This window comes from Ceratotherium simum, chromosome 20, assembly GCF_057802395.1.
Source record: "Ceratotherium simum simum isolate JZ-2026a chromosome 20, ASM5780239v1, whole genome shotgun sequence".
Lineage (NCBI taxonomy): Eukaryota > Metazoa > Chordata > Mammalia > Perissodactyla > Rhinocerotidae > Ceratotherium > Ceratotherium simum.
This window is the reverse complement of record NC_141919.1, coordinates 26,032,120-26,059,329: the sequence shown is the minus strand read 5'-3', so window position 1 is coordinate 26,059,329 and position 27,210 is coordinate 26,032,120. Positions and strand designations below refer to the sequence as shown.

At 40.5% G+C, this 27,210-nt stretch overlaps 1 protein-coding gene across 2 annotated transcripts in view; it reads right to left on the bottom strand.

The window, feature by feature from the left end:
- The window catches only part of RCL1 (RNA terminal phosphate cyclase like 1), a 56,555-nt gene extending 30,832 nt beyond the window's left edge, over nt 1–25,723 (bottom strand). Inside the window, exons 1-5 of one of the 2 annotated variants that reach the window (XR_015555433.1) lie at nt 25,437–25,723; nt 9,875–9,946; nt 7,490–7,665; nt 2,164–2,238; nt 1,123–1,247 (exon numbers count right to left, since the gene is read on the bottom strand). Coding sequence is in view for 1 of the 2 variants with exons in the window: in XM_004440667.3 (XP_004440724.1) it covers nt 1,123–1,247; nt 2,164–2,238; nt 7,490–7,665; nt 9,875–9,946; nt 25,437–25,572 (584 nt within the window). In the remaining variant the exon portion in view is untranslated. The remainder of the gene's footprint in view (nt 1–1,122; nt 1,248–2,163; nt 2,239–7,489; nt 7,666–9,874; nt 9,947–25,436) is intronic. The other variant, XM_004440667.3, reaches the window with a different exon arrangement.
- Between the last annotated feature and the right edge of the window lie 1,487 nt (nt 25,724–27,210).

Sequence of the window (27,210 nt, the reverse complement as noted above, 5' to 3'; positions counted from 1 at the left end):
AATGGGAAATGTGTTGGTCAAAGGGTACAAAGTTTTGGGGCCAGCCCAGTCGCATAGTGGCTAAGCTCGCACACTCCGCTTCGGCGGCCCGGAGTTCGTGGGTTTGGATCCTGGGCGCAGACCTACACACTGCTGATCAAGCCATGTTGTGGCAGTGTCCCACATACAAAATAGAGGAAGACTGGCACAGATGTTAGCTCAAGGACAACCCTGCTCAAGCAAAAAGACAAAGATTGGCAACAGATGTTAGCTCAGGGCCAATCTTCCTTACCATTTAAAAAAAAAAAAGGGTATAAAGTTTCAGTCATACAAGATGAATAAGTCCTAGAGATCCACTGTACATCATAATACCTATAGTTAATAATACCGTATTGTGTATTTAAAAATTTGCTAAGAGGGTAGATCTCATGTTAAGTATTATCCCAAAGAACAACAACAACAACAAAAAAGAGGGCAAGAGGAAACTTCTGGAGGTGATGGATATATTTATGGCATTCATTGTGTCTCACAGGAGTATACTTATTTCAAAACACATCAAGTTGTATAAATTAAATATGTACAGCTTTTTGGACGTCAATCATGCCTCAATAAATTAGATTTTAAAAAATAAATAAAAATATATTAAGTATATAAAGTGATTATCAAAGTGCATGCAGAATAACCACTTAATAATTAGGAAAGATTATTCCAGTCCTCCTACATCCTTCAGATAAAATTAGCCACTCTCTACTCTTTAGCTCCCCCAGCCCACTGCACATGTCTATATCATTTTACACATTATATCAGAACTATGTGTTTGCATATTTGTTTCCTTCATCAGATGATGAGCTCTACTGAGGGAGGGACTGCAGTGCATTGGCGGCCCCCAAACCATCACATACATGAGAGCCATTTGCTTAAGTGTTAACTAAAAAAGAAAATGAATCCATCAGTCTAGTCACGGTGAGGCAGACAATAAAGCATCTTATTTCAGCCAACAATTACAATTTCACTGTTAAGACTTTTCCAAGATTGTTCTCTAAAACATAAATAACCCTGGGAAGAAGTAAAGTTGTTATGAGTCATTCTCATCTTAGTGAGGAGAGACAAAAATAAGAAATATGAACAAAATGCAAAGGATACGCCATTCCTCTGATACGTTTGATTTTTCCTGGATCTGTGAGCTGGATGGGCTTCAGGACCTTCCTTACAGGACATGAGAAAAACACTTCACCTCCTCCTCCAGGCGGCATTCCCCGTCGCACAATCTGCACACGTGGTGAGAAAGTAGAGGCAAGGGTGTAGCCAAGAGTGGATGACAACCAACCCAGTAAGGATACACCCAGGGGCTCTTCCTTAGAGAGCAGATAGCTCTTTCACATTCAACTTGTCCATCCCTTCAAGATTAACAGCACCTTATGTTAGCTCCCAGAGGGCACACGCTGAGCAAGGACATCCCATGGTGAGTCAGAGAGATCAGCAGACACAGAGCCAGCCATGTCCCAGTCAAAGTCAGGCAAGGTCCCTCTACCACCTGGACCTATTTCTTCATCCTTAAAATGAGAGACTGATCTAGTTCATGAGCTAATCCCATTTCTTAACCATCAGGAACCCATTTCTTCTCCTATGCAATTTACTGATCTATCAAAACTCTATATTATTAAATAAAAATGAAGTCATTTCCCCTGTTTAAAAACATCAATTTGAAAAGTAGAGATTATGAACAACTTAAGATATCCAGTGTTATCACCCTGGATTGATGTAATTCCTTTCAACAGCAAACAGATGCTTCCATTACTTCTACTAGATTTTGAAAATAGTGAAAATTCTCAGGGGCATCCAGGTTGATCTAGATTAGAAAGGCAATATGGCCAGAATCCTGGCTCCACTACTTATTAGCTGAGTGACACAGATGGAGCTGTTACGAGGAGTAAAGGAGTTAATATATGTAGAATGCTTACAATAGTGCCTACCACAAAGTAAGTGCAATATAACTGTTGGCTACTCTTGTCATTACTAAAGCGTCCCTTTCAGCTCAAAGTCTGTAATGTTTGGTTCACGAGTTCCATGTCTTCTCAAAAATGGTGACTTCAAATGTGACACGCACACACACACAGAGTTATAGAAGATGATAAGAAAATGTTTTATACAGATACATAAAACCAACAATTTATACATTCTTACCTTTAGCTCAAACGATTCACCATCGATCCCAAACTGTTTCAATAGAGGGAGGGCTGTTGCCCTAAGAACGTCAACCTATAGAATTATTTCAGAAAAAAAAAGTTTAATTAAACCTTGAGCAGATGGAAAGAAGAAAGAGCCTATGAAGCTGGTTGAGGCTTAGCAACCAGGTAGACGATGCAGTCTGGTAAAGAGAAAGGATGCTGGCTTACAACTGAGGGTGTGGGCTGGCTCTGCTCCCATGTCAGACTGCGCTTTTACAAGCCACTGGCTCCTCTGAGCCCCTCTTTCCTCATTTATGCATGGAGACTTACACCTACCTTACACGTCATCATCATTAGCATCACATGCATTGTGCAAAAAGCACTGAGAAACTGCTGGGCTCATACAGAAAACAAACCAGGGCCTCAGCTCATTCTTTTAGGTATAAACGCTATGGAAGAAAATAGCCTTTTTCATTCATCTTTTTCTAACATGGTTGTTTAAATGTTTAGACTTGGTGGCACTCTGAGCCAAAGCAAACCAAATGAACTACTCAACCACTACCTAAGAATCCTGCTGATGCTCACTGCACAGGCAGTTAAAGGGTAGGTGGTGATTCTACAAGGGAGTAGGGGCAGCACAAACCCCAAACTACACAATTAAATGGCAAGACTGTGCCAAGTGTTACTGTTATTTCCTCCCCATTCAGAACTCGTAGGAAGCCTGGAGTCCTTTCTTGTTCATCTGTAGATTCCTCATAGAGTATAAGGATGACATTCAAATCATGTTTATCTAACAATTCAGTGAATGTTGCCTCAACTGCAACACGGGAAAGAAAATTACTCCCTTACTTGCTCCCAATGGAACAAGAGCCTTTCCTCGGCACCGTGGAGGCTGACCTATCAGGAGGCAGTGAAGGCAGGCAGCGCAAGCAGAGGGTGTAGGGCAAGACCCTGGTCCTGGTTTAGGCTCTGCATCTAGTCAGCTCTGTGGCCTCAGACAAGAAAATCCCAAACGTCTGAATTTCCTTGTCTGTAAGGTAAGGGGCTCAGCCTGTCTCCAAGTTGCTACCAACTCTAACATGCGAAGATGCAATAGAATAATTGGCTCCAATAAGGCTTTGGAGCAGAGAATAGGCCCCAACTGTATATTCTGATATCAGAAAATTAACCAGAGGCAGAAATGACCTATGAAGCCTAGGAACATGTTCAGAATGGATCAGGTGGGCCAGAAGCAGTTACTAATAAAACCCATAAGAGATTAGCTAATTTCAATTACATATTAAAGCTAAACACATCCCAAAACTTAAAATATGTATTTGAGATTGCCAGAACCAAGAAGAATTCAGTCTAGGCTAGTATTAACGGCATCTGGGGAGAAGGCCAAGCCTTCTGGAAAAAGTGCGGGATGCAAAGATGCAGGTTTCTCTGCCCACACTACTCCCTGGAACGAGGCAGACACCAGCTCTCTTGGGGAAGAGAAAAGAGAGTATCCTTTCTGGCTCACCCTACCTATACATGGAGTCATAAGGAATGAAGTCAAATTTGAGGGTTAGCCAGAAGTCCAAGTGTAACTCCAGGTGTGGTCATCTCTCCTAAATCATCTCCATCTGACATGGAGGGCAGGTAACTTGGTGTGGAGGGACAAGGGCTGGAAAAGCAGATGTGGGCTTGAGTCTCACTATGCCTCTTACTCACTGTGAGACCTGGACACTTTCCTGTCTCCCCAGGGCCTTGGTTTCCTGCCGTATAAAATCAAGGGCTGGGCTGGACACGTTCCACAGTCTCCTCTGGCTCTGCACACTAGTTTTAGCAGAGTGGGGGTGGTCTGCAAGTTTTGCTTAAGGGAAACTGAGTAGTCATTCTGTGGTTAGAGAGAAAATGCAAAAGTCGGACCTGAGTGGCACCTCAGGGCAAAGGTGTCACCCTTACAGTTCAGTCAATCAATCAACAGGTAGCAATGTAATCAGATCCATGCCAAATAGAAAAAGGAAAGAAACTTGCTCTCAGTTACTCTGTCTGAAACTGTGATAAGAACACCCACCTCACAGGGTTGGTATAAGAATTAAATAAAAATGGACACATATATACGTACACCTAGAATAGTGCCCAGCACACAACAGACTTTATTATATTTCTTTTCCCCTTCCAGGAGGGTAATGAAAAAGAATGGAATCCTCACTCACCATTTGATCAAGTTGATAGCACCAATAAATATCTACTGGGGGCTCTGGTGCCAAATCATTGAGATTCAAAGGAGATCTCCCAGAACTTTCCTTCTTGTCAAAATTTCTCCCCATTTCCTATCCTTTTGCCTCTGAGAGAAAAAATGTCCCTACCCATTTATAAAGCTCACCCCATCACTTCTGCTTTCTACCCTCATCCCCTCTGGACTTTTGCAGGAGTTACCCTTATTAAATCCCCCAATCTCTTTTAATTTTTTTCTTCTCTGTTATAGCTTCTCCTCAGCCTACAAGCAAGCTCAAATTTCCCCTCATTTAAAAAAATTCCCAACCTCAGCCCTTCAAGAATCATCCTATCTAACCTTCTGGAAGAATCGCCTCTAACTTCCCAAGGTTCTCTTTTCTACTTATTCCTCAACCTGTGACTGTCCTTACACTCCAGTGACACTGCTCCCTCAAAGGTCAATAAAACTTCTCACTGCTGAATCTCCCTGCTCAATCCTAACTCAACTCCTGCAAAGACTAACTCCATGGGTCATCCCGGTTCTTAGAACTCAACTCCTGCTTGGCTTCTCCAAACACTTCTATCTCCACAGTCACTGTCTCCAGCTCCTCTTCCCCCACTCACACCTTAAACATTCATTTCCTCTTCTTCTATTCTCAGTCCCTGGGACCACAGGCAAAAACTCTAACACCCACAGAGGCCAGAAAGGGAATTTAAATGCAAGATGAGGTCAGCTAAGACCTCCAGATAACTGGAGAGCTCATGCCTTATCTAAAGAGGGCAGCTGCTACTCAGCCCAAACTGATAGCTGTCGTGGAGGAACAGCAGTCCAGTGCTGCCACATCAACCTACTATAACATAAAATCTGGGGTTTCAAACATGAACAACTGATTCAGATACACACACCATCACACTGTGCAAACCAAAGGAAAAACACCTGTAGGATTAATTCAACCAAAGCTGCCAGTGTTCAACCTCTGCATTGGTCAATCTCATTCTCCTTGGGATTTAACTACCAGTAGGTGAGATCCTGACGACCTATCTCTGAGGCTCCAGACGATAATTTCCAACTGTCAACTAGATATCCCCATGTGGATATCCCACCAAAATCCCAAGGAACAGGACCAAAATCAAACACAACACCCATCACCCTACCACAATTTTTCTCTTCCCTGTGTCAAACTCTTTCTGATCACTATCCTTCAAGTCAACCAGGACAGAAAGCATGGAGTTATTTATGACCACTTCCTCCTATCCCATCTCCAATTAGTTGTCAAGTTATGAAGTCTCCCCTACACACTGTCCTTCATATCTGTCCTTTCCTTTCCACTTCCATCTCCATAATGTTCAAACTGGCTGACATCTCTCCAGTTCACTCTTTATTCGGCCTCCAGAGTTATCGTCCTAAAATCCAGACCAACTCTGTGGCTTCTCTCCCTCTAGAAAACCTTCCCCAACCTTCAGCACTTTGCTTGTACCTCTATTAGAGCCCAGAGGTATTCAGCCTTGTGGTCTCCCTAGCTGTGTTCACAGCTGTCCACCCCAGGAGACTGAGTTCCCTAAGAGCAGAACTCATCATATTCATCCTTGTGCGCAGAGAGGAGACACAGACATGAACTGATGGAGAAACCACACATTAAAGAGAATGCGCGAAATGAAGAAGCCACAGGCTGAAGAAGTTAACCTTTATCCAGGATTAGGTGTATGTATTTTACCCTAGGCTGGAGCCAGATACTAATCAAGGTCATTTTAGTCATGCAGCTAGCAAAAACAGATAGTCCTGCAGCATATGAAAACAGATTTTTTTTTAATACTCTGCATAAAAGAGTTAAGTACTATCTCTGGGGCATTCATCAACTAATCTTTGTCACTATTAATACATAAAACTTTTTAAAATATTGCCAGTGATAACAGTTTTTAAGATCACTAGCAATTATAGAAAAAGAGTACAAAACTGGGACATACAGTGCCAAAGTCTTCTATATGCTTCAGGGCCTTTTCCGACTATTCAAGGCACCTTCCTCCTCACTCCAATCTAAAAGTGTAGAGCCCTCCTCTCACACTTTTAACTGAAGGACCCATTTCCTAAAATCTTCCAGAAAATGCAGGAAAAAAGCAATCATTTGAAATTAGTTTAAAATTCTAAACAGTTTATGCAACATTCCTTTACAGCTAAGAATTTTAGATCTTGCATTGTACTCAGGATTCTAGGAAAAGAGTTTATGTACCTGAGTTCCCAAGAATTGGGGAATAAGTCTTTTAATGCCTAAGAACACATTAACCTTAGTGTCTTGGTGAATACCAGCAGTCTCCACTTTAGGACTCACTGCGCCACCTAACTGGTCTTCCCTGGTTAGGAAAGCTACACAGCCCTCAGCTTTAAGATACCATCTCCAGACGGCAGGGCATCCAAAGGAGGGGATCCTTCCCTCCCAAGAAGAGGCAGGACTGGACAGGACTTCTCTAATCTCTCTCTCTCACACACACACACACACACACAAAACCCATCCCAGACTGGCACTAAGACAGTTGTGGTGGCCACAATGAAAATTCCACCTGTATATTAAACTATCCTCTGCATATGTGCAGGAAAATTAGCATGTTTAATAAGAAGCTTACTGGTGCCCACAACCTATCAAAGCTCACATATACCCTCCCTGCCCTTATGCCCTTTTTCTAAACCTGCAAACTCTTCTTGGAAGAAGAAAGTGCTAAAGTTTACGGCTGAAGCCTGAGTAAGTCAAGATTATGCTGCAGCAATGCCAAGGAGATATTATTTTCTGTCTAAAATTTTGATCTGCTGCCTTCCAGCCTCAGCTATCACATGACCTTATGAAAACTCCACTCTCACATACTTCAGCCAACAGAGCCATATTTCATGTCAACAATGATGAGACTGCAAGCATCTGTTCTGAAGCTTCCTAGACACAACAATGAAGGGCACCTTGATGAATGTTAACAATTGTCACTGAATTTGATGATTTTGAGTCTTGGTTCATCTGCCTCCTAGAGTGATTAATCTCTAAATCTCAAGGTAAACAACAAAACAAATCTGCTCAACAATAAACCTGTGCTTTATCAGGAATCTGTTTCTCAAAAGTTGAGTTGTGACAAGAAACCAAACAAAAATCACACTGTGGTTTGGCCTCACTACTCACCGAAGGGTCAACCTGGTCATTGGTCACTCCTCGCAGAACTATTCTTAACGGGTGCTTCATAAATGGAGCCAGGCAAAGAAGACTCTCCAGGTAATAGCCAATGCTGCGAAGGACACTACAGTCATGTTCCACAGATCCACCATATAGGAGGCCAGGCTGATAATATAAGGTTGTTCCTTACACGGGAGGAAAGAAAGCCACATTCAGCAGGAAAAAAAAGTTTCACAAAGGCAACGAAGGCAGTGAGTCCCAAAGGGGAAGCCTGACAAGGGCATCCAAGAGAGTTCAAAATGCCATTCCTAAGAGCCCACACTTCACTCCAAAAGCTGACTCATTACTGTCAAGCCCTTGTAACAATAATAAACTGTGAGTGTAATTTAATAAACAGTAATAAATTAAACTCCTCCCTAAGCCATCTGAATTGCCAAAGTCATGGCAGGGCACAGAGGAGAGATCCTAACAGACACGCTAGTCTCCCAACAGCACATTCTCAGACTGTGCTGATGGTGGAGTGGGGGGCATGTGGGTGTTACAAATGATGTTCTGAAATCATCACACCAGCAACCAACTTCTTCTAGGCCCTTGAAATGAGATTTCCATATACCAGTCACCAAACAAGAAGCCTAGAGAAGGCAAGTACTTTATGGCACTTAATACCATTAATAGTAGCTATTTTAATTTAACAGTAATAAATGAAAATATCTAAAATTATTGAATAGCTTTAGTGGAAACTCTTTATTGTCTTTATTCACTCTTTCACATATTCATATCATCCCAAAGTTTCTTATGGATTTACATATTTGGAGCAGGAAAAAAAGTAAAATACTCTAGATGATCTAAGGGGTATAAATGGGTGAACAAGGTATTTTTGCTGCTCAAATGTTTTGCAATGTCTTCTGGCACAATTTACCAATAAACTAATTTAACATTAGAGGAGGGAGATGTGTTCAGTCACTCAAAAGGAAAGTAGTTCTTGGGAGTTTCATAAAATAAGTTTAGGTTTTACTATATTAAAAACCAAAATCCCAACAATCACAATCAGAATCATATTCTTCCCAAACTTCTCTAAAGGAAAGATTCTACATCAATTATTCTAAATACTATTAGAGTCACAAAACCAATCTTTTAGGTCAAAAAGACAAAAAAAGACTATATAACCACTAAGCTCTACACGTCTTTACACCTACAAATTAACCAAATGAGAAACTGACCAGATCATCAGAATGAAGGCTTCTACTCCAGGTGTGTGTGTGTGTGGGGGGGGGTGATGATGAGGAAGTAGGATCACGTAAGTGTCTTACTTCCCAAACTAAGCTGCAGATGTGCAGATGTGACTAGAAAAGAACAGAATTATCTACCCTCTGAATCACCAATAAAAATTGCTAAAAAAATCTCCAGCAATTTCAAAGTGAGCAAGCCAAGGAAGCCCAAAGGAATCATTGCTTGCAAAGGGCATCTGGAGTCTGATGCCTAAAACCTGTTCTCTATAAGGTATGGCTAAATGCAGCTACAGGTCAACGAGTCTGATGTGGTGCAGGGCCACTTATGAAGCCAAGCTTGTTTTCTTTCTTAAGAGAGCCAACATATGGGAAAGTTCAGAGCTTCCTTTGATGAATATATGTGCAAAAGTACATAGTTCACGGATTCAGCCAAAGGATGTTTGCCATGGTATCCTATACAATGCAGGTACAAGAGTTTCTAATAGCAAACAAACAAAAAGCTAGAAACCACCTAAATGCCACTGAAATATTAAGGTGGACTTGCATGTGCCAGGCAGGGAACGTTCTCTGAGACAATTGTGCCAGTAAAAAAAAGCTGGCAGTAGAACAATATGAAGAGCATGATCCTGCTGATGGTTTGAGATACTCGAGGTGTCCATGTAAGCAAATGCATATAAAGGACACAGGGCACACATCCCAGGCTGTGACTGCCCCTGGGGGAGAAAGTGGAAGAGGAAATAGGTAAAGGGATTTTCACATTTTTTGCATATACTTGTACAAACTTATTTTAAAAGACAAAATAAAAAAATAAAATTCAGCGCATACAATACCTCACAGAGCTTGTTATAAGATTTTAATTAACAGTATAAGTATACAAATGGACTTTAAAAAGTTGTATGTAAATGTTGAGTATAAAACATATTGTTAAAAAAGAGGAAGTGCTTGCTTGTTGATTTGAAATTTTCATTCTTCTAACTTCCTTAAATCAAGTGTGTGCCCCTAAAATTGGCAGATTTCACATACTTCTCCAGACAATTGTATCACAGACAGGAAATTGGGTCTTTTCATCTGAACAGAATATTTATACCATCAAAAGGAGTGCTAAACAGGAATATTTAAGTAGCACATATAGGTGCTTTCAGGAAAGGGGAAAAAAGGAGCTTACCTGTTTGGTTTATTTCGATTCGAGAACCATTAGTTATTTTGTCCAAAAGCCTTATGAAGCTGGCTTCAAAATCTGTGGGAAAAAGAGAAAGCAGATTGGCCTCATATTAGGTCACCATTTCCAGAGAGCACATCTCATCCAGGTACTGCAGTGGAGGGTGGGGTACTTCCTCCATCACACCTGGGTTCTCTTCAGGATCTGGGGGGGATCTCACTGGTGGAGGAAGCTGACGCAACTGAAAAGCACTACCTACCACATACATGTTTAGTACAACTACTAGAAACAATTCAGCTTTCACATTCACAAAAAATTGCAACTCTACCAGCAATCTAATGGGATATTAATTTCAGCAGCATAACACCCATAAAGACCTGTTCTTCTGATCGCAGGAGTGCATGCAAAATATGAGAGAAACAGCAGAAAGCAGGGAAGAGTTTTAAAGTCAAATTCTTACTTGCTCCAGAACATCTGAGAGGGCAGATTAAATCAAGGGCCACCCTTCAGTCTCAGACATAGTAAGAGGTCACTGTCTCTGCCATTCAATCAAGTGTCCCTTCTTCTTTCCTCTATCATCTTACTGATCTGGTGCTATCTAACCAGTTCAGTTGTTTTTATTTCATTACAAAGATGCCTGAATGTACAGTATTACTGCTAAATTTATTTAAATGCATGAAAAAAGACTAGAAGAAAAAACTCCAAATGTTAATAAATGGGTTTCTCTCGATGGTAGGATTTTACATGAATTTAATTTTCTGGTCAAATTCTAATGTTCAAATTTGCTTCAATTCCTTTCATGAACAGATTGTTATCTAAAATATAACAACTGGGTATTCTTTAAAAGGTGGAGGAGGGAATAGATTTTAAATGTGAAATATGGGAGGAGATTGAGTGAAGACTCAGACAGGAGAACAGGTCCTCTGTCCCTCCCGAGTTGATCTTACACTTACACACACACACACACACACACTTTAGCTTCAACCTCCTGTCCATTAACAAGGACAGGAAGACCAACTCTTCTGAAGGCACTGTAACTGCCTGATGCTTTTAGGCATTTCCCACTCCTGTAATAAACTAGCAGAGTTTGCAAGCACAGACCCCAGTGGTCACCTGAACTCATCTCGAAGGGTAAGCAGATCAACTAAGCAATTCCTATCCACCTGTTGTTACTTAACGTTCTCCCATAACTCCTGTCATAGTAGATTCTGCAATCTGTACAAAGAGCACTGGGCTAGAAGTCAGAAACGCCATTAAGTTCTGAAACAAGTAATAAAAGCTAATAACAGCTGCTGTGTATTAACGCTTCCATTACACCCACACATTCTCTTATTTAATCCTCATAACCCCAAGGCAGGTAGTGCCATTCCCATTTTATAGAAAGCTGAGGCCCAAGAATGACGACTAGCTTGCCCCGGTCAAACAACTGGCAAGTGGCAGAGTCAGAAGTTGAGCCCAAGTCTGTCCTGCTCCAAAGTCCACGCTGTTAACCTCGCCATGACACTAATTTGCCTAATCCAGGTTAATCCCTTGGGGCCAACCTCTTCCTCTAGAAAATCAAGGACTTTTTCACCAGTGGGCAGTGACCTACTGAGGGATCCTGCAGACAATTTAATGAGTCCCCAATCAATTTATGTTTAATGAAGTTAGAACACAATAAAGGATATCAGAGTAACTCTACATAAAAAGGGTGCAGTTCATGAAACTCTGGTCTCAGTTTTACATAAATTTATACGTGTATTAGGTAGTGGTGTAAGTAGCATCACAAAAGTTCAAGAGTAACTCAGCTACAAAATTGACCTAGAAATTATTTCTATGGCCTTTTTATATAAAATATTCTGTTTTTAAAAAGTCAGGCATGATCTATCACACAATGCCACTTTCTACTTATGTTTATAGAAAAGGCAAAGTACTCTGCACAAAAAAGGAAAACTTGATTTGCTCAAGCTTTCAAGGTGCCTAAATGGGAGAGAGGAACAAGCATTTATGAATAAAGCCCAAGATTAAACTCCATAGCTTTTACAGGTTAGGAAAGAAAAAAAATAAAAGCATGACTTCAGAAATAATTTTTTTCTTTTTTTTGCAATCCACAGGGGCTCTTAAGCATAAACACAGTTAAAAATGCCCAGCAGAGAAACACGAATAGGAATAGAATAGACACATTAAAGAGACCTCCAGGCAGGACCATGCCCTGGTCACAGCAGAACCAAACACAGAGCTAGTTCCAGAATCCTGGCAACAGTGAAGATATAGCTCCATCACCTGGTACAAAAAAGATCTCAAGTTCACCTAATAAGATTAAGACTGAAGTCCCAAACTTCATCAAGACAAAATGTGTAGGACTCCTGGCCCCTTCACTTCCCATACACCCTTTGTGACACTTCCTCTTCAAGACTGCTCCTGGGGCTACAAAATTTCAGATATCTAAAAACATTAGAGGAAAAGCTCCAAAAATAAGCACAATTTCACTACATTGTTTAGGAATACACAATTAGATTATAAGGCTATAAAGAGAATCAACACAAATACATTAATGGTCAGGAAAAGTAGCTACCATCAGGGGCATGGAAGAGAGCAGCACATGGAAGAGGCACATAGGTGCAGGCAATTCTATTTCTTGACCTGGATGGGGTCACACAGATATTCATTTTATAATCCTTTAAGCACTACTTCTATGTCTTATGCAGTTTTATGTTATCATATTTCACATTTTAAACAAATTTATACTGTTAGGACATTCAATCTGAGGAGTCCTTAATACCACCTCCCATGCCTAATGCTCTCCTTCCCCTCCCTAATCACCGGCCCCCCCCACTGCCGCCCAAGAAGTGAGCTCATTATTTCTTTAAAGGAGTCCGTAACTCCTATAAGACAGTGGCAGTGGTCAGCCTGACCCAATTCTTCACTAAGAAAGGCAAAACTATGTCTCAAAGAAGGGGAGTGAAAGAAGGAATACAATCAAAAGATCTACATTTAAGGAGCAAATCTCAATAAATACAGTTTCGACTTAAATATCTAGAAATACTAGTCTGCTTAAATAAATTATGATGCATCTCTACATACGAACACTCTGCAGCCCTAAAATTAATGAGGTTTTTTACATACTGATATGAATCATCTCCATGGTATATTCAGTGAAAAAAGATGCAGATGGCCATTTGTGTGAAAAAGAAAAAAGTGTATATGTATTTGCTCATTTATGAAAAAAACAGTCCCGAAAACAAGCACAACAAACTAGTAACACTGATGGCTTCACAGGGAAGGAAGAGTGAGAAAGAGACAGACAGACAGAGACAGACTTTGTAAGCTCTTTTGTTCCCTTTGAATTTCATGCCATGTGTATGTGTGTTTAAAAATACATAAAATTTAAAATAAAAAATACAAATAAATGTATTGTAACACAATTTAAACAGTCAACAAAACTGCTCTCATTAAATAGCTCGTGAAAAATCTTTATAATACTATGTGGCCATTAGAAATATTTTTTAAATAATCATTTAATTATATGAGGAAATATCCACGCTATATTAAGGAAAAAATTAATAAGTAATATATACAACGTGATTTCAATTTCTTTAGAAAAGTAACTAAAAGATAAGACAGTGAACTATTAACATATGAAATTAGGAGTCATTATTTTCCTCATTAAATCCAAAAAGGTAGAAATTACAAACACATACTCAATTCTCAGAATAAATTAAAAGATGTCTATTCACTTGGAAATTATGTATAAGTATATACATATTTTATGCACAATATGTATGCATAATGTGATAAACAATAAATTATATTTTAATTTAAAGAGCTATATAACATCTTGCCTAAATTATGAACAGGTGAAGAAAAATACTGCAGAACATAATAAAATATCTTAAACAGAAGTACTAATTTTACTAATATACACGGGAGTCTACTAAAAAAAAATTTACCACTCTAAATACCTTAGTAATTAAGAAAAAGAAAAGCAAGAGCAAAATGAACTGAGATTTTAGAAATGGAACAAAATCACAAGCTGAAAACTAAATGAAAATAATAATCTAAAAGCAGATAAAGAAAATGGAAAATATAGTAGGAAAAAAATTAAGCTAATTCATTGAGAAGATACAACACAAATCAATAGCCCCATTCATTTGTAAAAGGAAAGAAAATGTGAATTAATAAAATCAGAAATAAAAAATATAATTAATAAAAAAGATTAAGAGCTTTTATGGCAAACTATTCTCTATTATTTATTGACACATTTGGAATTAAGATAGATAGCTATGTAAAAAGATGACAAGTCAAAGCAGATAATACAAACCAAAAAAAGACACAAAAAGATAAACCCAAAACAAAGGGAATGAGAAAACTTACCAAACAATAAACAGAAAAGAGCACTGATGAAACTACTAAAAAATGTTTTCCCAACACTCAAAGAAAAATAATTCTTATATTACACACTCCAAAGAACCAAAAAAAAAAAATATATATATATATATGTAGAGATGGTTCCAACTGCAGAATGCTTAAGAGCACCACACACAAAGAAATCAAATTACAAACTAACCTCATTTAATGAGAACAAATGAAAACTCCTAAATAAAATCTTAGAAAAGAGACCATTATACACTTTTTAATTATCCACTATGATTAAGATGGTGCATCCCAGGAATGGGTTGCAGATAAAGTATAAGGAAAACTACAATATAATGAAATACAAGATTAAATACAAAAACAGGGAAAAAAATCAAGTTGCTACTGAAAAGGCATCTGATAAAATTCAACATCTATTTTCCAGTAAAAGTCTGCTTTAAAAAGTAGCAAGAATGAATTTATTCAATATAAAAAAGTTTATATATAAAAACAGAAGCCTTAAAGAAGCTCAAGGAGAATGTCTTGATGGCCTTGGGGTAGGCAAAGATTTCTTTAAAAGGACACAGCAAGATTTATAAATTGGGCTACATTAAAAGTAGAAAATATTGTTCATCCAAAGACACCATTAAGAGTGTTAAAAGACAAGTCACAGAGTGGAACAAGATATCTGCAATACTTAAACACAGATAGAATACATAAATTGTGGTATATTAATAAAATGTAATACCATTATACAGCAATGAAAATCAACAAACTACTGCTGCTACAACAGAGATGAATCTCACAAACACAACACAGAATTAAAGAAGTCAGACACACACAAAAAATACATACTCTATGATTCCACTTATATAAATTACAGTTAATATTTTAGAAACCTAATCTATGGGGTAAAAAGTCAATTCACCGTTTACACTGGGGGTGGAAGGAAATGGTGTGACTCGGAGCAAGCAAGAAGAGTGGTTTTTAGGCGGTGCTGGTCATGTTTTATTTCTTGACATGGGTAACAGCTATAAGGGTATATTCTCTTAGTAATAATTCATCAAGCTATACACTTATGGTTTGTGCACTTTTTTTAATGTGTAGTATACTCTGATAAAAGCTTATTTTAAAAAACAAAAAATCAAGTTCAAAGAAATAGTACCTTTTAAAATACGAAGAAAGCAAATTAACCCAATCATCTCTCCAATTTACCTTGATACTAGAAATGCCATTAAATACAGCTCAAAAAAAAATGACAGAAGGTGTCAATACAAAAAAGAAATATCAGTTAAAGGGAAGGCTATCTTACTAATTCAGCAAGAGGATTTCATGTACTTTGACCTGACCCCACATTCCCATTTGAAAAAAGAAAAAAAACCAGTCTTTGACCTACGAAGTCTACAGCTAGAACTCTATCCTACAGAAACACAAATATGCTGGGATATATGTACAACAATTTTTACTGCTGCTTTATTTATAACAAACACTGAAGATTACTTTTTTTGTCCCATACCTTCAAATTTTCCTAGATATTTTGTTCGGCTTATATAAAAGCCTGTAAAAGAAATAAAATCAACAGGGCAACTTAATTATCTAATTTATGCTGTTTTTACCACCTTTCAAGTTTCCTATTTATATCCAAACTCTTCAGAGTTCTAGTTCTTTTCTTCACAAACACAATGGGAGGAGGTAACCTCTAGCTAGCCGTAAGTCACCAGAGCATTTCCTCTACCTCAGAAAATTAGACAGAGCAGGACAACATTATATAATAATAAAAGAGTCATTCACCAAGAAGACAGAGCAATCCTAAACGCACCAAACAAAGCTGCAAAATACATGAAGCTAAAACTATCTGAACTTAAAGGAGAAAGACAAATCCACAATTACAGTTGGAGACTTCAATACCACTCTCTCAATAATCAATAGAACTAGACAAAAATCAGCAAGAAAAAAGAAAAATTCAACATCATCATCAATCAACAGGAACTAATCAACATTTATAGAACACTCCATTCATGAAAGCAGAATACACATTCCTTCCAAGTGCTCATGGAACATATACCAAGATAGATAGTATCTTGGGCTGTAAAAAAATCTCAACAAATTTGAAAGAATTTAAATCATACAGAGCATCTTCTCCAACCATAATGGAATCAAACTGAAATCAATAACAGAAAGGAAAATGTACCCACACTTGGAAACTAAACAACACACTTATAAATAATCCATGGATCAAAGAAGAAGTCTCAAAGGCAAGAAAAAAACACACTGAACTGAATGAAAATTAACGTATGACATACCAAAATTTGTGAGACACAGCTAAAGCAGCGTTGAGAGGGAAGTTTTATTGCACTAAATGCATACATTAGAAAAGAGAAAATGTTTCCAATAATCTAAGCCCCACCTCAAGAATTTAGGAAAAAAACAAAATAAAGCCACAGCAGGTGACGAAAGGAAATAATAAAAATAAGAGCAGAAATAAATTAAATTGAAAACAGAAGAACAAGAGAGAAAAATCAACGAAACAAAGAGCTAGTTCTTTAAAAAGATCAACAAAAATGACAAACCTCCAGCAAGACTGACAAAAAAAAAAAAGAGAGAGAGAGAAGACACAAATCATCAATATCAGGAATGAAACAAGGGATACCACTACAGATCCTGCAGACATCAAAAGGACAATAAGAGAATACTATGAACAACTCTACATATACAAACTTAACAATTTGGATGAAATGGACTACTTCTTCAAAAAACACAAACTACCACAACTCACCATATGAAACAGATAATTTGAATAGTCCTATAACTATTCAGGAAATTGAATGCATAATTTTAAAAACTCCCAAAAAAGAAATCTCTTGGCCCATATGGTTTCAATAAAGAATTCTATCAAATATTTAAAGAATTAAAATCAATTCTACACAATGTCTTCCAGAAAACAGAAGAGGAAACAGTTTCCAATTCATTTTAAGCTAGTATTACTCTGATACCAAAATCAGACCAAGACAGTATAAAAAAGAAAACTACAGATCAATATCACTTATGAACATATACCCAAAAATCTTAACAAAATATTAGCAAATAAAATTCAGCAATATATAAAAAGAATTACACATCATGACCAAGTGGGGTTTATTCCAGGAATGCAAGGCTGGTTCAATATTTGAAAATCAATCAATGCAATACACCATATTAACAGGCTAAAAAAAGAAAAATCACATGATCACATCAATTGGTGCAGAAAAAGCATCTGACAAAATACAACATTCATTCATTAAAAAAATAAAAATAAAAACCTCTTAGAAAAACAGGCATAGAAGGGAACTTCCTCAACTTGATAAAAAGCATCTAAAAATATACATATAGCTAACATTATACTTAGTGGTGAAACACTGGACACTTTCCTCTTAAGATAGGGAACAAGGCAAGGAGGTTTGCTCTCATCACTCCTACTTAACATGGTTCAAGCCAGTGCAATAAGAAGGAAATAAAAGGCATAAAGGCCAGGAAAGAAGAAATAAAACTGGTCCTATTTGCAGATGACACGATTCTCTACATAGAAAATCCCGAAGAATCTACAAAATAACACCTAGAACTAATAATTATTCAGCAAGTTTGCAGGACACAAAATAAACATCCAAAAAGAAATTATATTTCTATATACTAGCAATGAACACATGAGATCAAAATTAAAAATATTATATTTTCAATAGCTCAAAAAAGTGAAATATTTAGGTGTAAATTAACAAAACATGTACAAGACTTGCACACTGGAAACTACACACTGCTGATAAAAGAAAATAAAAATCTAAATAAATGGAGATATACTATGATTATGGATTAGAAGACTCAATATAGTGAAGATAACAATTCCCCCTAAATTGACATATAGGTTTAACACAGTTCCTGTCAAAATCCTAGCAAGATTCCTTCATAGATAGAGACAAGATTATTCTAAACTTTATATGGAAAGGCAAAGGAACTAGAACAGCTAAAACAATCATGAAAAATAAAGTTGGAAGGATCAGCCTACCCAATTGCAAAACTTATTATAGAGGTACAGGAATCAAGACTGTGTGGTATTGGCAAAGGGACAGACATACATATAGATCAGTGGAACAGGAGAGAATCCACAAAGAGACCCACACAAATATACCCAACTGGTTTTTCACAAAGGTGCAGAAGTGATTAAATGGAAGAAAGCCATTTCAACAAAGTGTGCTAGGGCAGTTGGATATCCATAGGCAAAAAAATGAACCTTGACCTAAGTTTTAAACCTCATACAAAAATTAACTTAAATGTAAAACTATAAAATCTTTAGGAAAAAACACAGAAAATCTTCAGGATCTAGGGCTAGGCAAACAGTTCTTAGACTTGACACCAAAAGTACAAGCAATAAAACAAAAATTTGACAAATTCTATTTCATTAAAGTAAAATATTTTCCTCTGCAAAAGACCACGTTAAGAGAATGAAAAGACAAGCTATCGGGACAAAATATTAGCAAACCACAATTTCACAAAGCACTAGAATATGTAAAAAACTTTCAAAACTTAACAGAAAAACAAATAATGCTACTACAAAATGGGCAAAAGACATTTCACTGAAAAGGCTATGCAGATGGCAAATAAGCACAGGGAAAGAAGTTCAACATCATTAGCTATTAGGAATACGCAAATTAAACTACAAGATAGCACTATACGCTTATCGGAACGGCTAAAATTGGAAATAGTGACAACACCAAATGCTAGCAAGGATGTAGAGAAACCAAATCACTCTGACATTGCTGGTGGGAATATAAAACAGTAAGGTCATGCTGGAAAAACAGCTTGGCAGTTTCTTAAACATGCACACTTCCATACAACCCAGCAACTGCATCCCTGGGCATTTGTCCCAGAGAAAAAAAGACTTATGTCCACATAAAAACCTGTACATGAATTTCTATAGCAGCCTTATTCCTAATAGCTAAAAAACTAGAAACAATCCCAGATGAATGATTAAATCCAGGTGAATGGTTAAAAAAAACTGGCATTTTCATATCATGGAATACAATTCAGCAACAAAAAGGAACAAACTTGATAAAAACAACAATTTGGATAAATCTCCAGAGAATCATGCTGAATGAAAAGTCAACCGCAAAAGGTTACTTACTGTATAACTCCATTTATATAAAATTCTTCAATTGATAAAATTATAGGAATGGAGAACACACTAGTGATTGCAAAGGGTTATGGAGTGGGTGGGTAAAGGAGGGAAGAGGGTGTGGCTTTAAAAGGGCAACTTGAGGAATGCTTGTGGTGATGGAAATGCTCAGTTATCTTCACTCTTATCAATGTCAATATCCTGGTTGTGATATTGTACTACCGTTTTTCCAGATGTTACCATTGGGGGAAACTGGATAAAGCACAGACAGATCTTTCTGTCTGTATTATTTATTATAACTGCATGTGAATCTACAATGATCTCAAAATAAAAAGTTTAGTTTAAAAAAAAGATGGTGGATAGTTCCATCTGGAATAGCATTTTACAGCTTCCAAGCAACAGCAAATCTGAAAATAGACAATTAGGATTCTTGGCATTTGTCTTTAAAAGATAAGTGTCTTAGGGCCAGCCCCGTGGCTTAGCGTTAAGTGCACACGCTCCGCTACTGGCGGCCTGGGTTCGGATCCCAGGCGCGCACCGACATACCGCTTCTCCAGCCACGCTGAGGCTGCGTCCCACATACGGCAACTAGAAGGATGTGCAACTATGACATACAACTATCTACTGGGGCTTTGGGGGAAAAAAAAGGAGGAGGATTGGCAATAGATGTTAGCTCAGAGCCAGTCTTCCTCAGCAAAAAAAAAAAAAAGAAAGAAAAAGAGGAGGATTAGTGTGGATGTTAGCTCAGGGCTGATCTTCCTCACCAAAAAAAAAAAAGATAAGTGTCTTATTTAGGGCAGCCAATAATCATCACATCAGAGCAAACTTTAATAGTCAATAGAGGCACAAGAAGGCAGGTTCCCAATCAACAAAATAATACTCAATCTACACTTATCATTACTGTAGTCATCAGGCCTTCCCCAACTCCAGTTATCTAGCAAAAACTCTAAGTCCCAGACCATACTGAAATAAAATATAGGTACATCCTTGTGGTATAACAATATATTTCGTCTTTGTCCCCGGTTCCTGGCACAGAGCTCCTAAAACCCTTGGACATTCCAGAGTGACAGAAATGTCTTTTAAAAGTTATACATAAGCACCCCTTTTAAGCACACCTGGGTTTACAGTGATGAGATGACTTAGGGTGGGGCCCCTAGATAGCCTCAGGATGGGGTTGGTCACCAGAAATACCAAATGATTAGACGGTTGAAACCTTCAGCCCTACTCACTGACCTCTGAAAAGAGAAGGGTGCCTGGAAATTAAGCCCTATAAAAACTCTTGACCAAGGAGAGAATTTCCAAGTTGGTGAAGGAATCCACGTTCTGGGAGGGTAGCACAGCCCAGTTCCACAAGGACAGAAGCTCCTGCTTCAGATCCCTTCCAGACTTGGCCCCATGTACCTCTTCATCTGGCTGTTCATCGTATCCTTTATATAATATCCTTTATAATAAACTGGTAAGTGTAAGTAAATGTTGTCCTGAGCTTTGTGAGCCATTTTAGCAAATTATCAGACCCAAGGAGGGGGTTGTGAGAACCCCCGATTTATAGCTGGTTGGTCAGAAGTACAAGTGGCCCGGACTTGTGACTGGGACTCATGACTGGCACCTGAAGTTGGGGACAGTTTTGTGGAACTGAGCCCTTAACCTGCACGCTCTGATGCTATTGCTATGTAGAGAGCATCAGAACTGAGTTAACTTTGTAGGACATTCAGTTGGTGTCTGCTGAGAATTGGGGAATTGCTTGATATGGGGAAAAAACTCACACATCTGGTGTCAGAAGTATTCAGAGTAGAGGAGAAAAATAGAGTGTTCCCTTACAATCCTCCTTTTAGAACATCCAATTTATGAAGAGCCAGATTTATCTCCAAAATAACGTATCAGTTTACCAAAAGGTGTTTTACCCTTCAAAGGACCTCTATGTAGCATGTTTCCTCAGCACATTTTAAAGGATTCTTTTGATTAAAACTCTGCTTACTCCTCCTTTTTCAGAATCTCTGCTTAAGCCATGTGTAGCATCCCATGGACCAAATAAACCCTCTCTCCAGTTTCCCAGGAGAGCACAGTGAGGCTTAGTCATGTGACCTGCTCAGGAACCTGCGTAGCAGCAGTTCCGTGTCCTAACTGCTAAACCAGCGCTCTTGCCCAAGTCCACCATTTCTGTATTCTCACTTGAAACAATTATCACTCTCGTGGAATTCTTTCCATTTGGACCTCACCTTACCCAGAAAATATTAACTCAACTGAACCCTGCGAGACACAGCCCTCATGAAATCCAGAGACAGAGGCAGTCTGAACAGCTGCTTTACAATACGATGAGGACACCCAAGTCCATCATGCAGTCAGATGGGAGAACAGGCCCTCCAGGCTGGAGCTGGCTGCAACCTCTCTCCAGCTCTGTCACTCAGTGGATGTTCAACGTCACCAGCTATCTTACTTAACTATGTCTTGGGGTTTTTTACCTTCAGTAAAACAACAACAAAAAATATTTATTTCCTCCTAACAGGAGGAGTCTAATGAGACAAGATGATTGTTCACGCACGTCCCTCAAGAGTGAAGCAAAAAGTACACATGTGGCTATACAATTAATAAAAACCATTCCAGGATCATCTTTCTTTGGGGTTCAAATACTTCTCATTTACAATTGCTCTGCATTTAGAAGGAGGCAGTTTTATTTAAGAGATTAACTGCTCTGCCTGAAGGCACAAAGTCTGACCTGTGCTTCATCCCCTTCCGAATCCTTATGCAGTTTTCTTGGTACCACATGCTGTTATTCTCAACCATTAGGGACAAGATGAAAAGAACAGGCTTAATAATTAAGTCCAGTAGGCCAGGGTTTTTCAACATTGGCACTACTGATATTTTGGACAGAATAATTCTTTGTGTGGGGAGCTGTCCAGTGCATTGTAGGATGTTTAGCGGCATCCCTGGGCTCTACCCACTAGATGCCAGGAGCAGCCTCCCAGCTGTGACAACCAAAAATGTCTCCAAACACTGCCAAATGTCCCCTGGGGAGCAAAACTGCCCCCAGGTAAGAACCACTACATTATACATATAACACATAAATATTTGGAAGCCATCACCTAAAAGGAAAACTTTAGACTGAAAAGAGAAGATAAAGAGAAGACACAATTCTCTTTAAATATTTGAAAAATATCCATATAGAAGCAGGAACAGATTTCGGATGCCAGGAACTATACCCAGTGGGTAGAAGTTACATAATAATAAAACCAGCTAACATTTATTTCTTCCTACACGCCAGACATTGTTCAGTGCACTGTGAAGTATTATTTCATTTAACGCTCACAATAACCCTCTAAAGTCAGTAGTACTGGCCCAACTTCATAAATAAAACACTGAGGCTCAGAAATGTAAATAATGTGCCCAAGGTCCGAGAGCTAATAGCAAAAGGCAGAATCAGGACTCAAACCAAGGTCTAACTCTGAGCCCAAGCTCTTAACACCAAGCTACTACATCCACAACAAATTAAAAATTTTACCTCAACGTAATAAAGACAAAGAACCTTTTGACTTAAAAGCTGTATCTTTCACCAACAATGATTTTCGCAGCCACCATCTCAATCCTATCTGTCCAGATCAGCAGATCCAGAAAGCCCTCCTTCACTATCTGCAGGGAAGTCGGCTCTGAACTCCGCTGAACCCCTTTTCAACATTCAACTCTTCCTACTTCAAGTTACTCAAGCTACTCACTCAGGGTCTTCCTACTTAGAAAGCTACTTGAGAGCAGGGCAACCAGCTTCTCACGTTTACACCCCCACAGAGCCCTGCACATACTGGGGCTCAACAAACCTTTTCTGAATGACTGCTCCTGAGGCAGAAGGCCTCCAGACCACCCCCACCCTCCAAGGCCCACAGCAGGAGGGATGTTTAAGCAAGTACCTTTGAGAGACGTAATTCTTGCATTTGAGCTGAAGATTTTATTGGATATGCTCTGAATTTTTCCAACTGTCAGAATCTAACTCAGGAAGGGTCAGAAAGGGACAGATGGCTAGTAACACAGCTGGCTGGCTACATCTTCAGTCAAGCTACCAAGGACTTGCTTGACTACGACCACATATCATATGTTGGGGCAACATGTATTTATGTATCTGTGTGTATATATATATACACTTACATGTGTATGTATATGTATACACATATACGTGTGTATCTATGAATACATGTATATACATACATCTCAATTCCCTCGATAAGAAATTAAGCAAATGTCTACAAGGTTTCTGAGGCCTTGAAGCCAGCACAGAGGTCTAAATTAGGGGCCTCTTTTTCCCCTGGTATATTATTAAGGTAAGGCAAATAATGCTCTACATAGTGCTTCCCATAAAATACCAGCACATCTGCCAACCAGTACTACCTCCTCCAGGTACCAGAGTCTGGCACCCTTTCAGCAAAGTGCCAAGTGGCCAAGCCCTGTTGGAAGAAATGGGAGTTTGCACGCGCGCGCACGTCTATGTGTGGGGGGGGGGGCAGTGAAGAGATGCTCACAAACAGTGGAGGGGGGAGAGAGGGAAACATCCTTTGGAACATTAAATATTAGTTTGGAGGCCACTGGTCAAGAGACAAACACTAAACTGTATCTTATGGGCACTTGTTTCCATTAGAAATCCCAGGTCTCCAGGCTAAAGTATTCTATTTCTCCAAAAAAAAAAAACTATGCCCAGTGTTCACAGAAGCAGAAACCTGTCTTATTACCATATCCAGCTAGTGGTGAGTTCTCCAGGCTAATCTGGGAGTGAAGGGGAGAGCTGGCTGGGAATGACACAGAGTAGAGCAATTAAGCAATTGCTTTGCCCAAGGGCCAGACTCAACATAAGGACAAGAGAGGTTGAGAGGAAGAGCATCCAGCATAAATGACGCTAGTAGTCCCTCCTTAACTTCCTCCGTGTTTCTGAGCAGTACCTAGAGGGCAGTAATCATGGACTAAGGCGAGCCTTTCCTACTGTCACCAGGTTCCTCTCCATGGTATGAAGGGTCTTCTGGTTCTTTCCTTCCTAACTCTATCTCCATCAATGACATGGCATTTTCCCCTTATGTGCAACCAGTCATCATTCAAGACAGGCAGAAATGTAACTGTTCAGAAAACGAATTCAGACAGATGATGAAATGGGCTGGCCACCTAGAACAGGAGCCGACACAAAATTAAACACATCAACTCGACCCAGAAAGCTTCCAGGACCAACCACAAACCCTCTCCTTCAATGTGCAGACAGATTTTTCCTTCTTTTCTTTAACTGAGTCTCCCAATTTGGGATAACCAGACAGAAGCTTTTAAATGCACGTATTTTATTCCAGGGGACCAGTTGAAAATCGGAGCCATTTAACTCGATGTGGGTTTAAATGGGGCCTATTTTTAATCTATCTACCTTTATAGGGCAAAAACGGAGCTTGGAAGCCTGTAGTTTAGCGCTTGTCACCAACCCTTTACTGAAGTCAAGGCAATTAGGCCCATGACTGTCAAAAATTTATTTCAAAGCTCCTGTCCTGTGCACATCAATCACAGTCACGACTGAAAACAAACACAGAATTTTTTAAAATTCTTTAATGCACACTCACGGAGTGGTGTGAGGGCAGCCGAGAAATCACGGCGACAGGGACAGCCGGTGACCAAGGGGGCAGCTGCTTCTCAGACCTGTTTCGGGACAGAGCACGGAACCAGCTGGTGGTACTTTTCTCTCCCAATCTCGCTGCATGTTTACATCTGCCCATTCACCATATTTCGGTCCAACAAACTGTTCTTCTCCTTTGCGAGGTTTATGGCGAGCGCAAAAGGGACTGAAGCCAAGCCAGGGGGCGATGCCTGGGATTTGTTGCAACACGTAATGCTGGAAAACGTGTAGCTGTTTACTACCAGCGCCCCGGAGACGCCAAGCGCAGCGCGCAACTGAGCGCACCCCTCGGGGCCCGACCCCGCCTCCCCCACAGCCTCTGGCGCGTAGGAATGTGGGGGCGACGCGCCACCCGCTCTCCTCAACGCGCCCGCGAGACCTGGAGGCTGCCCGCGCGCCGGCCCCCAGGGCATCAGCGCCGTCACGCCTTGGGCCCGCGCCCACCCCGCGCGCTGCCCGCGCCGAGTTACCTCGGAGGCCCGGGTTGTCGTCTCTGGCGCGAATCTTTCGGATTTTGACGGGGCGCCCGCTCAGAGTGGACAGGACCAGACGCTGGCGCAAGAAGTTGCAGCCCGCGTAGCTGAGGGAGTGCGCCTGGGTCGCCATGTGCGCGCCCTCCACAAAGGTACGAGCGGCAGGGGCGCGGTGACTTCGGACGGACGCGGGGGCGGCGACCCCGGCGGCGGCGACGACAGCAACGGTGGCGACCAGGATTCCCTCCCGCAGCCCCCGGCGCGTCCACGTGGTTTGGAACAGGAAGACGGAGAGACGAGACACCGGGTCAGAGGGGAGCGGGGCGGAGCCGGTGACCGCCTCCCCGCCTCCCCACTCCGCTGGAGGCGGCCCCCGCACCGAGCCACGCCGCTATTGGCCCGCGCCGGATCAGGGCGGTGCCCGCGACGCGCCGCCATTGGCCCGTCCTGGAGCTGGGCGGTGCCCGGGCCGCGCCGCCATTGGCCCGCGCTGGAGCTGGGCGGTGCCCGGGCCCCGGCAACAGCGCGCGGCGAGAGGAGCGCGGTTGCGGGGAGGCCTAGGAGCCGGGGCGCGAGAGCTCGCTTTCCCTGGCATTCTCCCGGCGTGGGGGCGAGGGGAGGCGACGGACTGGGGTTGAGTGCCTACCACATGCCCGATACATAGCCTCACTACTTAACGGCAACCCCGGGGACGTGGATGGTAGTATCTCCCCGCCTTTAGCTTAATAGAGGAGAAAACAAGATTGGCGCGGATACCCTGTTGCAGACAGCGTGCTGAGCGCGCTGCCGGCGCTGTCCCCTCGCTGCTCCCTGTAACCCTACGAGGTAGTGCCATTCCCGCCTTACACATCGGGAAAGACTCGAGAAACGTTGCAAAGCTGGCAGCGGCAGCATGCTCTGGGACCTGAGTCTTCCGACACCAGGCCATTGCTTATTTTGAGACACCAAGCTTTGCCCCTTTCGCATCCGTCCCTTCCTTTACATTAACTGCGCTTCGTGCCGAGTCAGGTCCTCCCATCTCGCATGCCTCAAAATGTATAGTTATAACTTCAAACACACACACGCGCAGACACACACACACTGCTTTTCCCTCTTTCTCGTCCTCTTCTAATCCTACACACCACAGTCTTCCCAAAGATTGGATTATGTCACTCCTCTGCCCGAAAATCTTCAAAGATGTGCAGTTAACTATCAAATGACCACAAACTTAAATTAAGAGTCCAATATCATAACGTGGGTTTGCAGCCATTCTTGGACGATGTCACCGGATCATGAGTTCCAGAACACAGGTAGATAGTGGGGTTTCTGGAAGGAGTGGGAGCTTAAGTAGGATTAAGGAAGGCAGCTAGCCTTCTGTGGATATGCCTCAGTTATGAGGAACCACAGGGGAAGTCTGAGCTCCTATGAGTGACAGGTTATTAGAGGTATAGGTAGAATTTAACAGAATCAGCTGTGAAGTCCATTGAGAGAGGTGGGTAATCCGTTTATGTTATTGCCATTTCTTGAGATTGTCTTTTAGGAGGTTGACAGTGGTGATGTGGGGAGTGTTGAAAGCTTTAGGACTTCTGAGGGCCTCTCTTGAATCCTGTGAGGGGGATCCAAAGCAAGGAGAGGAGCCATCGCACCAGGAGTGCATTGTTCATCATCTCATTTTAATTACTCAACAACCTTAAAAAACAACCAATATCCTCTGTAGCAAAACTTTTTGGTGCCCTGTTCATATCCCTTAGCTCTTAACTATTTTCAGTGAAAATCTGCTTAACTTTCCTCC